Below are 12,927 nucleotides of genomic sequence, written 5' to 3'. Positions count from 1 at the left end.
AAGACAAAGCTTAGAAAAGTTTAATTTTACATCATGCATTTCATCCAATTTTCTTAATTTTTGTACAATTATTTATTACACTACAAAATTCGAGAAGTCCAATTTAATTTTCTTAAATTTTTTTTAATTTAAATGAGTTACTAAATGAGAAAATTATAAAATCAAAATTAGTAAACTTTAAAAAAATAGCACCATTGATTCATTTTTCTTGTATTATTATTATTATTATCATTATTATTATTATTATTATTATTATATAAATAGTTATTTGGACAAATCAAAATTGAGAATTTCATGAATAACAATTTAAATGATTTTTTTTTCATTTAGTTCAAATAAACTTGTATTTATTTTATTAGTAGCTAACTTATATTTTTATAAATACAAGCATTATAGATATTATGGGTCCGTTTGGATAGAACTTATTGCTGAAAACTGAAAACTGAAAACACTGTAGCAAAATAATTTTTAAATGTGTGAATAGTATCGTGGAACCTATTTTTAATGAAAAAGTTGCTGAAAAGTGAAATTTGTGGGTCCATGAACAGTGCACAGATGCACTGTTCATGAGGAATTAGTCAACAACTACGGCTGAAAAAAAAAAAAAAAAAAAAAAAAAAAAAAAAAAAAAAATGATGAAGAAGCTAAAAACGCTGGGATAAGTTGAATCCAAACGCCCTCTATATATAAACTTGGTGTTTTAACACGTATTTAGTTATACTTATTTTTAAATATATCTCATGCATATGTATGAAATTACAAGCTAGTTTAAAGAAAATACGATAGAACACTATTCCCATATATATTGTTTAAATATAATATAAAATATAAATTCAATTAAAATAATATATATTAAAATAATGACATAAAATTTTGAGGTCTCAAAACTTAGGTGTCATTCAGAAATGAAATGTCTGAGAAAACTGAGATTATATATAAATTAGTTTGTGGGTGGATGAGAAATATAAGATGATCTAGGGCCCCTGCCTCATCAACCAAAACTTTCAAGCTCAACTCTTCCAATCTCCCCGTGAAAAGACGAGGGGATCCTAAGTCCTAACTACTAATAAACAAGCCATAGGTATGGCAAAGATATTTCATGCAACATTGCAGTGCTTATTATTAGGTTGTAGACATTATGCTGGTTTTTTCATCATTTTTACATCCAAGTCCGAAACTGAAATAACCATAAAACAGAAATTGCAAACAGCACACCATATTAACAAGCACTCAAGCTTATTAGTGCTCAAAGAGCAGGTAATCTTTTGATGAAGCTTTCGAGAGCATCTAATCACCATTGTCATCATCATCTAGTAACCTCCTTGTATAAAAGCATTCAAGCGCTCTAGCTCCTCCCGGTGCTCACTAACCACAGCACGGACCACATCTCCAATGGACACCATGCCTATCATCCCCTTTCCATCTACGACTGGAATATGCCTGATACGGTTCTCTGCCACCCAACCATGAGTTCCAAGCTTAAATTATAGCGAATTAAGAGAGAGGGAAAGAAAGAGAGAATTATTATCAATAATGATGAGAAGCAGCATATAATACCTGTCATCAGTTGCATTGCCCGCAAAACTTTGGTGTCAAGTGTGACTGTGATAAGCTTGTTCTGCAGCCACCGCGTTATAGCACATGCCATTGTTAGATATAACACAGGAAATGTAAACAACCTTTGATAGACAATTGACATAAAGCAAGAATGATATCCTGCTGAGAGGGAGAAAACATATACCTCCTCAGTCATGATATCCCCAACCTTGGTTGACTTGGATGATCTTCCCTGTACTATGATCTTCCTCAGATAATCTGGAATTATATGATCAAATAGAAAACTCGATTAACTAAAACAAGTACAGATACCCCTACCAACCATTGTTCATACATTATGTGCAGCCACTAATTCCATTATATTAAAATTAAGGGTATTGTATATGTTCAAGCAATGAATAAATATATAAATAGAAGAGATGGAATATGAACTTGAAAATCCAGGAAGAAGCTCTGCACAGGCAGTTTTTTCCCCTTTTTTGGCAGTGAACATGGTTGAGTTTCAACCTTTTAGTGAGATTCCAGTGAAATCACACATATCACTGTTGATACCAGCCATTGTTCTTTGGAGTGAACTTTAAACTCAAATGAAATATACAAATCATCTCTACTAAGCCAAATGAAATATCTTCAATTGTTGCAGCCATCAAAAATCTTTCGTCTCATAATGAAGTGTTCCAAAGCCATACAATGAGCTCATTCCCTCGAAAAAAATTTCAAATTCCCAAGTATTACTGCTTAGCGTAAATAGCTGCTAGCTATATTGACCATTTTGCAAAAGTATATCCTCCACATTGAAAGTTCACAAATATTCTTCAAGTTCCTCTTCTTTTATATTCTTTTTGGGTACCAGTTGTTGTTAATAAATTCTATAGAGTAAAATAATTAAGAAATACCATCCTTTATGAAAAACAAGAGAGGGGGCGGGGGGTGTTTATTGTTATCTTTTGAGCAATACTATCCAACAGAGAGAAGCATGAGACAACTTTCAGGTAGTGGAATGACTTAGATGCAGCATTGGATAACCAAATCAATGAGATCTAGTGGATTTCCATTATTCTAGAATCTGGGTCAAAAAGGTGTAAACAAATAAGGAAATAAAATTACTGTAGAAGCCAGAACATTCGAAGCTCTTTACCTAATATAATTAGATCCTAGTGTAATTCACCTAGTTAATGTACCAGTGGATGATATGATAATCCTAGTATACAAAATAAGAGTGCAACTTCGGAAGAAAAACCCCTCTTATAATAATTCGTGACAAACAAAACAGTTCTTCAAATATCAAGTAAATGAGATAAAGGGTCTTTTCAATATCACAAACCTCTCTCCGTAATAATGCCAGCAAGTGCTTCTTTCGCTCCGGGTTTCACAACGACCAAGGCCCCAACATTGTGATGGGTCATCTGAAAAGGAAATGATTTATTTAAGTCTAGACATCAATGGAAAAGCACATCAAAATCATTCCAATACTAATCATACTTTAAAAAATAATAAATAAAAGATTTTTCATAAGGATCAAATATGCATACCGACTTAACAGCTTCGTAAACACTGTCCTCCGTAGTGCACCAAAGCCAGGAGCCATCAGCACTTTTACCTTTTGCTTTCAAGACATCTGAAATTGTAGTGCTTTCAAAACCTTGCTCTTCCATGCGAGCAGCTGTCACTGACTCAAAGCGAGAAAACATAACAGGTTGCATTAAGGGAGTCATTGGACGGATGTGTTGTAACACTGCATTTTTGACAATGTTTCCATGTGACAAAAATGATCGAAGAGCTCCTTGCATTTTTACCTGTTAAAAAAGAGAAAAATAATGAATGTTGTAACCACTTACACATGTAGCTGGTCATGCTTCACAAGGGAAGAAGTGATAAGCCCTTAATACATATGAACCAAAAACCAATCACATGCAAAGTTTCTTGCTTAATCAGGGATCGAACTCATACATAGAATTTTAAATGAGAGGTATAGTGGAGGAGACACAGATTGAACTCAGTACCTCTGATACCAAGTTCAATGAGTTTTTACTATGTAGGTTTTTTGTTTTTAAATTTATCGATTTATTGTTTTAACCCCATTTCTTATGTTTTAGGAATAATGATAAGTTAATTAAATTATGGGTATTTTTGAAAGTCAAAAAAGCCATAACAAATTTCTGAATCCTCTTAATATATAGAGATGCACCGAAAACCAATCACATGCAAAGTTTATGGCTTAATCAAGGATCGAACTCAAAAGTGGAATTTTAAATGGGAGGTATAGTGGAGGAGTCACAGCTTAAACTCAGGACCCATGATACCATGTTAAATTACAGATTGTAAATTTAATCATTTATCCACATAATTCTATCATTATTGCTTTCAATATCGATGCATAAATGAAATACTTGAAAGGATGCTACCAAATCCTACATGAATTAACACCCAGTGAGTATGAATAAATAAATAAAGACAGATTTCAAATCTACTAGTCGTTAAAAAAAAAAAAAAAAGTATTACATCCGTAAACCTGTGCTACTTAACTTTTACAAGTCAAACCTAGGATGATCAAACATGTTACAACTAAATAGACATGTCGGAACAGAACATGCCCAGATCAAAGTATCCGAAACATTTATGATTAGATCTATGATAAGAAGTAAAAACACGCGAAATTAAACTCATTAATTTGCTCTTACAAACATATATGGAAATTAATTCAGACACGAAAATGACGATAGATTTCCTAAATGGGAAAAATGAACATATACAACATCGGTCCATCGACTTTTGTACTAAACCCAGTTACAAATTGTTGTACTGAATTGATTTGTGAAGAAAAATGAGCACAAAACTCAGAGCAACAGTGTGATCGAACCCATTTTGAGCACACACCACCAAAGATTTGGTAGTAGTGTAAAAAAGTCCACTAATATTAAGATGATCAAGCTCTCAGAAATCATAGATAAAATCATAGATGAATAATATGAAGCAGAGAGGAAGAAAGAAAAAGTTGAAAACAGAGTACCAGAGAGAGAATGCGATTCCACCGGAAACACACACACACACACAGTGAGAGACAGAGAGAGAGAGAGAGAGTACACTTTCTATCTATAAATTGTAAGTTGTAGGAGTAGTAGCAGCAGCAAGTTCGGTTTTGGATAATGACTGAGCCCTAGTGCTTATGGGTCCACTTCTACCTTCGCACGTGCAAGTGCAACACTTATCCGAAACAGATTTCTCAACTTTTCATTCACGGTCTGTTACAACAATAACAAAATGTGTGAGCTGAGTCAATGAACTTTTTTTTTAATTTTTTTTTTATTAAGGGGTGTTTGACGACGTTGTTTGTATTTTTTAGAAATCTGTGTAGTTGATAAATGTGAAAAAATACATATAATATTATTTAAAAACTGAAAATTGTTGCTCAAAATCACATATAAAATGGCCCCTAAATGTTTGATAGTATATTTTAAACAATAATTTTCAGTGTTTAAACAACATTACATGTATTTTATATATTTTTTCACCTATGTGTATTTTCAAAAAATACAAACAATGTTATTAGAATAAAATTACCAAACGGGCCCTTATTACAAATTGCATCATTTATTTTTGCATAAAATTTAATTTAAACATTTAACTTTTAATTTTATTTAATTTAGTCTTCTCATTAGTCTTTATTAATTTAGTCATTAAAGATTCCAAGATGACATAGTTTTGTATTTAATAGGATTTAAAATTAACGGTATCAGAGACTAACTAAAAGATTGAATTTAACAAAATTGAAAATTAGAGAACTTTTTTTTTTTTGAGAAACAATGAAAAAATGAAAATGAAGTTACATGATTGAATTAAATTTTAAACAAAGTTAGATGGCACAATTTGTAATTGAGCATTTTTATTTTATACAAAATGATACTATTTTATTAATAATTTATATCTGATGTATCCAAAAACAAGAACCTTAGTTATTCTCAAAAAAAAAAAAAAAAACCTTAGTTATAGGCTAAGGTCTAAATAATTGATAAGAGGCGTATACATTGGGAAATCGCTTACTTTAGTCTCCTGAATCACCAAGGGTCCGTTTGGATAAAACTTATTGCTAAAAATTGAAAATTAAAAACTGAAAACACTGTAGCAAAATAATTTTTAAATGTGTGAATAGTATGGTGGGTCCTATTTTTAATAAAAAAATAACTGAAAATAAAATTTGTGGGTCCATGAACAGTGCACAAATGCACTGTTCACGGCAGAAAATGGTTGAGAAGTCAAAAATATACGGCTACTGTTCATAAACAGTAGCCATTGTCCCCTGAAAAGCATGCTGCTGCAGGGAAAAAAAAAAAAAAAAAGTGAAACGCAGGAAAGTCAACAAGTGCGGCTGGGGAAAAAAAAAAAAGAGGCAAAACGCTGAAGGAGAAACGCAGACGCCAAAACGCTGAATCCAAACGCTCACCAACAAGTATGCCTTTGGCTTCACGTTTGCGTTTTCCTTTTTTTTTTATATTTTTTTATCTAGAACAGTGTTTTCACATGGATTTTGTCTATAAGTGGCTCCCATGCACTGCTTATGAGACCCACAAATCTTTTTTTTTTCAGTAACTTTTTCATTAAAAGTGAGTCACATGATACTATTCACACATTCAAAAATTATTTTGCTATAGTGTTTTTAGTTTTCGACAAAATAAACGGTATCCAAACAAACCCCAAATCTTTGCATTCACGCTGAAGTTTAAACTCATTATCATGTGTTAAGGTAGATGCAATCTTTTTTTCTATACACTAATCATTTTGGCTCAATTTATTTATAATAGGAGTATGCAGCCAATCTATCAACCCACTAAAACCAATATGATCCAACCCAACCCATCGTATTAGGTTGATTTTTAGTGGTTGGTGGGTTGGGTTGGGTTGGGTTATGAATTTTTTTTTAATAACGAGTTGGGTTGGGTGTGAATTATAACAATCACAAACTTGTCTAACCCGACACGACTCACTTATATATTTAAAATTTAAAATTTATATATATATAAATATATTATATAATTAATAATGTTTTCTCATATTTGGCTCTTCCTATCTAAAACCCAATTACCTAAAAATCTTATTTCTCTCTGTGCCGCCTCCCACTCCAACTCTCCCATTCTACTTCTATTTGTCTATAACTGAGTTAGGATACTAGTTCATGTATAAATTGTTTATCAGCTCAGTTGGATATATTTTGTTTAAAAATGAGTTAGAATACTAATTTATGAATATTTTATTTATCAACTCATGTAGCAAATGGGATATATATATATATATTTATATATATATATATATATTTCTTGCTCAAGTTAATAATAATAGTAATAAAAATAATTTTAAAAAAAATTCTATTTAACCCATGGGTTCAACCCAACCCAATACATATGAGTGGTTTGGATTTTTTTTAACCCACCATGGTGGGTTGGGTCGAAAAATCCCCTCAACCCAACCCAACATGACCCATACACACCTCTAATTTATATAGTTCTCTTTATATGCATGGAGATGATCAAGTACATGTATATATTTTTATTAATGTTATCTTATATTGATTTTTTTGTTGATTTAATATATTCAAAATTACATCATTGGATTATTTATTATTATTATATTTAACATACATGTTGACTTTCATGTTAATCATATTTTATTTACTGTTTGATCAAATATTTTACAAATAAAATAGTTATTCATCGTTGGCCATCTTAACATTTTAAAATTATGGATAGTGGATAATATAAAGAGGCAATGTAATTTATAACCAACTAATTGTTATTCTATGGTGATAACTTCACATAATACTCAACTACAATTAAATTTACTATCCACCACCAATCTAATCTATGCTATCTTGATAGTAGATCTACGAATTGTATTTTCATATCCTCCATCATTTAGAAAGTAACTGAAGTAATAATTGTATGTAATGTATAAATTTTATTCTTTTACAATATAAAATTATTAAAATAAAATCTAATGTTCTGGAAATTTTTTGAAATCGAATTTTAAATTTCTTAAAGAACCCGATTTGGTGCCTAAGCCGAAGGGCAAAGGATCTAGACCCAAATAGCTCAATACAATAAATTTATAGAGAGTGGGCTGGAAAACCAGGCTCTAATGAACCAGATAATAATTGTAACGAGCCTAGATGAAAAGGGAATAAGAATAAAATGGTTTTGCTCAAGTAAATCATCTTTGGCACAGTCAGAGGAGACTAGATCTTATATATGTTTCTTTTGAATTTGGTTACAAGTCCAGTAACTGGTGCTACAGTGGTTTTCTCTATATTTTCAAATACAACATCTATAAGGGGATTCCACCTCCAATATATACCCCTTTTTCTTCATCTCCACCATCCTCGTGTAGGTCAAGCTATTGGCTTTAATCCTTGTCCCATCAGCACCTTCCTAAAGTCTTTAAGAGTAGCTGTAAGACTACTTGCCACTATTCATGTATCACTTCCACATTAATGCGGCTAGAGGGTTAACTACAGAGTATTCAATGCGGCGATAGTAGCTTTTCTCTAAATATTTCTTTAGCTTTCCTGTCCCAGGCTTCCCTGATGTTTGTTCTTATTAGCAGAACCTTCTGGGGTGTTGCCCTCCCTGGCAAACCAAACCTTCTAATCTCTACTTTGCTTAGCCGATGAGGTTTTCCTCCTCAGATCACCTTAAGCATCCTCGGACAAAACCTACGGCCCAACATATACTTTTGGGCCTTTTATCCCTACATTTGTTAATAGAGTTTCTATTTTACCTAAAAGTAAACTATCACAATTAATGAGAATTTAACCATTTTTTGCAAAGAGAAGATAATCATAGTCCCAATTTTTATTTTATAACATATGATGTTACAGTTAGATCCGTACCATGTGTAATACGTTAGTCCATTATAATAATTTCAAATGATATCCTAATACCTATCTATATGAGTTTTCTTTTCAATGATGTCATAAAAGATGAAGTTTAATAGAAGTCATTTAAGATCCAATGTATCCAATAATTTTTTTTTTTTAATTTCAAAAGTCTTTTGATTGTAAATTTTTTTAATCGTAAAATAGACTCTATTTAAACTCTAAAGGAAAGTATTCATAATGATCACATCATTGATACCATATGATGATAGTTGTAAATAGTAATATTATTATTCATAATTAATAGATGAACAATGAATATTTGAATTAACAATTTAACAATTCAAATACCAAGTTTAAACTACAATAACACATATACAAAAGACTCAAAATATTGGAACATACTTTTTCTGCCATTTTCATTATTCAATCAAAACCAAAATTTTAAAGATAATTTCAATTCAATTAAACCCAATACATACATACACATGAACGTGATGAATTCAAAAAATAAAAACAACAATCTCCAAAAGCCTATACCGAATATAGTCACTATTTATTTATTTTTCAGATTGTGTGTTCTTTAGTTCTTTTACCTTTTATGTTTCATCAAACTTTTTCTAATTAAGGAAAACTTTACATGTTTTTTTGTTTTGAAGGCGCTCCAAGAACCAAAATCAATGCAAGAGATTGTAATAAGGAATGAAAAACTATTTATAATATAATATAGGGTTATGGATTCTTAATCAAATTTGGTTAGGGTTATGGATTCTTCATCAAATTTGGTAATATAATTTTTCTTAAAGGATGAATATGTTGGTACAAGTAAGTTATATTATTTCACAACAAAAAGAGTAAAGACAACTCAGCATAACATAATATTCATAATACAGATACAGGTACTTCAAGGCTTACTTCATTAGAGAAGTTGAAAGGGGAATTTGTATACATACACGTGCTTTCACTTCCCACTTCTCACGAGAGATGTCTATCATTTCGGTTTTCTTTAAATATAGTGATTGTATGGCACCAAACAACTAAATTTTTTTTTAAAAAAAAAGAAATTTTCTACAATTTTGTGCTATAAAATTGGAAGAATTAAATCAAATTAAAAATATATTAAAAAAAATGCTAATGTGATAAATTGTAGAGAGTTCAACAAAAAGTCAAAGGTTTCGATTATATATATATATAGACACTAGTCGTTAACCCGTGCGATGCATATGATAATTGAATTTAAAATCACATATGTTGAATGAAAAGTTGTGTATCAAAAGGTGTCTGTTCAAAAGTCATAACCCTTCATATTGTATATACCAAATGATGCATATTGACCGAAAATGTGTCTATTGAATGAAAAAGGTACCTATCAAAAGATGTTTATTGAAAAGTCATAACCCTTCATATTAGATATACTAAACGGTTTCTATTGACCGAAAATGTGCCTATTGGCCGAAAATGTGCCTATTAAATGAAGAGGTGTCTATTGGCCAAAAATATGTGTATTGAATGTAAATATGTCTATTGAATGAAAAATGTATTATTGAATGAAAATATGCCTATTGATTGAAAATGTATTTATTGAATAAAAATGTATCTATTGATCGAAAATGTGTCTATTGAAAAATAAAAAGTCACAACTATTTGGTGTTTTTAAATGTATACATGGCAATAAGGAATGATCAACAAAAAATTAAACGTTTTGGTTTTATATTATATACGAGCATTACTCTCGTGTGTTACACGGTTTTGGCTATAAACTTTTAGAATAATTTTATTGAAAAAATAATCAATTAATAATCACTTGAGTCTAGATCATATAAATTGTATATAAAGTATTGTTTTTTCGATTCAAACAATCACACAATATATTTATATGAAAAAAGTTCTTGAATTTAATAATTAAAAACCTAAGGACTTAACCAGAGGTTTTTCATTTGCCTAAATATTTGTAGTACATCTAAAGTGTATTATGCACTTGAAGAGTATAGACTACAGAGTATTTTGTTTTTCAAACCTTTAAAGAATTACATTTTGATACACTAATGACCTCTTTTTTCTAAACAAGATCTCCTTAAAAATGAGTGGAGAGTCATGAAAATTCAATATTAAAGGAGTCGTAAGGGATAAAAAGGATATAGACAGTTGTTAGAAAAAAATATTAGTTCAAGCAAATTGTTGCATGATCATATTAAGATGTGAATTCCTTTTCATGATGTAGATTTAATATTACTTGCTAATAGCAATCTTGTGAAGGAATATGTTGTTGATATTTATAACATACTATGTTAAAAAAATATATTTTCGTAGTTATTATCAAGAGCGAACGTTATAAGTTGAAACTCTGTAAAAAAAAAAATATATATATATATATATATATATATATATATTCATGAATACTATTCAAATGTGTTGTGGGTGATAAATATAAGTATGGATATTAATATTTGTACAAACCAAAAATAAAAATGAATTACAATGAAATTTAATATAATAAAAAAAGTTACATGCTCATAATATTAGACAATTTCTTTCACACACATATAATATCATTAACAACAAAATTAAAAATGAGAAATAGTAACATATAAATTTTACTTCTCAATAAAATTAATTTAATCTAATAACACACATATGAACATAACACAAATACAAATGGAACCCTTGTTGTAGGAGAGAATACAAAATTTGATAAGTCTTAAATAATATTTATAGAGGTTTATATAATAGATTTCATGGATTTAAAATTGCATTCTTTACAAGTGTTTATTATGGAGAATCAAGCCCAAAATTCCAAAAGTATAATGAACAAAAGGTTAATGGTGCTTTGACAAGAGAGAATCAAAATACTAATAACAAAAGTGCAGAAAAAAATATAAAAATACAACAGGTATGAAAGTTGGACCCACAGTCAGCAGGTAAAGGAATTTGAGAGAGGTTGTGAGGAAGAGAGGGGAGGTTCCCTTGTACCTATATTTCAACCCTTATGCTTCAGAATTGCGAGAATGTTAGCTGGCTAAATGGGCTTAACAAAAGTGCAAAAAAACCATAAAAACATAACAGGTCTAAAAGTTCGACCCACAGTCAGCAAGAAGAGGAAAATGTGAGAGGTTGTGAGGAATAGAGGGAAAGTTCCCTTGTACCCATATTTCTACCCTTAAGGTTCAGAATTGTGAGAATGTTTCCTAGCTCAGTGGGCTTTTGCTCTTAAGTTTCAGCTCTATGGGGAAAATGTGGTTGGTTTTGTTTTGAACTGAAGAGAGAGTTTTATATAGAATTTGGGGTGTTGCTAGGGACTGGTTTTTGAGTAGTGGAAGAGGCTTTTATCCCCAATGATACTATTTTGGTGTTTTGACTTGGATTGTTTTTGTTTAGGGACGAGTTTGGCATGCTTTTAGCATGATTTTGGAAATAAAGTGGCTAACTCCATTAGCTATTCTTTCCTTGTCATTGTAGGCTTTTGACAACTGCATTTGGCTACAATAGACTAGCTAATTAGTTTAGGGTTAGCTGTTTTTTTTTTTGGTGGAAAAGAAAATATGATAGCAAAATTAGGTTAGGGCAGAAACTTTGGGCCACAGTCAGCTATAGCATAAAAGCTCTTTTGGGGTGGAAATTTCGAATACAAGACCTCCTCCATGAGTCTGAGATGCTACTAGTGTCCCTTGCCCACTTGATAGCAAGCATGTGGTGGTCTCATGCAAAAGGTTTGAAATGAATCGACCCATATCCTCTAAATCTCACTTTCTCAATTTCCCCAATAAGTCGCATGGGCTTGGGCCATGTTGAAAAGAATAAAATAAAATATAATATATGAATTGAGCCTACAAGGAAGTCAAACTTGCAAAACATGTGTCGCGAAATTGGGTATCAACACCTTTGTGTGAAATTAAAAAAAAAAAAAGATTTCTCTAATGGTGAAATCATGTTTTCAAATGAACACTTTACCACCAAAAAAAAAGACAACATGTTAAGAGATGACCGTGCATAGTATTGACCTAGAAAATTGTGTTCAATATATCACATTTGCTTTGAAATTGTCATTTAGAAACACAATTCCAAAGTAAAATTTAGAAATAATTACAGATTACCCACCTGTGGTTTAGCCGAATTTAACTTACCCACCTGTGGTTTCATTTTTGACACTTTACTCACTTGACGTTACTTTCGTTTAGTCTCTGTTACCCACCTCTGTTAAAAAAGAAGGGTAAATATGTCTTTTTACACCAGTTTCATGTCTCTTTCCTCCCAAAACAGGAAAAACAAAAACAAAAAACAAAAAAAAAAAAACAAAAGAAAAACAAGATTAAAATATGGTATTAGTTTCTCACAATTCACAAACATGAAGAATATACACCCAAAAACTAATACAAATTAAATCAAGCAATACCATCAAAGTACAAGCCACAGATCTATCAAAATACAATCCCAAAATATAGCACAACATTTGATCCCACGTTTTATACCAGATTGGCTTCAAAATTAAGCCCACAAAAAAGAGTCAC

The 12,927-nt window shown here is 30.8% G+C and overlaps 1 protein-coding gene across 1 annotated transcript; it reads right to left on the bottom strand.

Moving 5' to 3' along the window:
* Positions 1 to 1,095: 1,095 nt before the first annotated feature.
* On the bottom strand, positions 1,096 to 4,737 carry LOC142607815 (CBS domain-containing protein CBSX3, mitochondrial). The gene is made up of 6 exons (XM_075779450.1): positions 4,568 to 4,737; positions 3,090 to 3,353; positions 2,882 to 2,963; positions 1,742 to 1,815; positions 1,558 to 1,618; positions 1,096 to 1,453 (listed from the first exon to the last, which is right to left on the bottom strand). Exons 2-6 carry the CDS (start codon positions 3,345 to 3,347, stop codon positions 1,311 to 1,313), a joined length of 618 nt encoding a protein of 205 aa, XP_075635565.1. The 5' UTR covers positions 3,348 to 3,353; positions 4,568 to 4,737; the 3' UTR covers positions 1,096 to 1,310.
* Between the last annotated feature and the right edge of the window lie 8,190 nt (positions 4,738 to 12,927).

This window comes from Castanea sativa, chromosome 8 (assembly GCF_040712315.1).
Source record: "Castanea sativa cultivar Marrone di Chiusa Pesio chromosome 8, ASM4071231v1".
Taxonomy (NCBI): Eukaryota; Viridiplantae; Streptophyta; class Magnoliopsida; order Fagales; family Fagaceae; genus Castanea; species Castanea sativa.
This window is presented reverse-complemented; position numbering and strand designations above follow the sequence as displayed.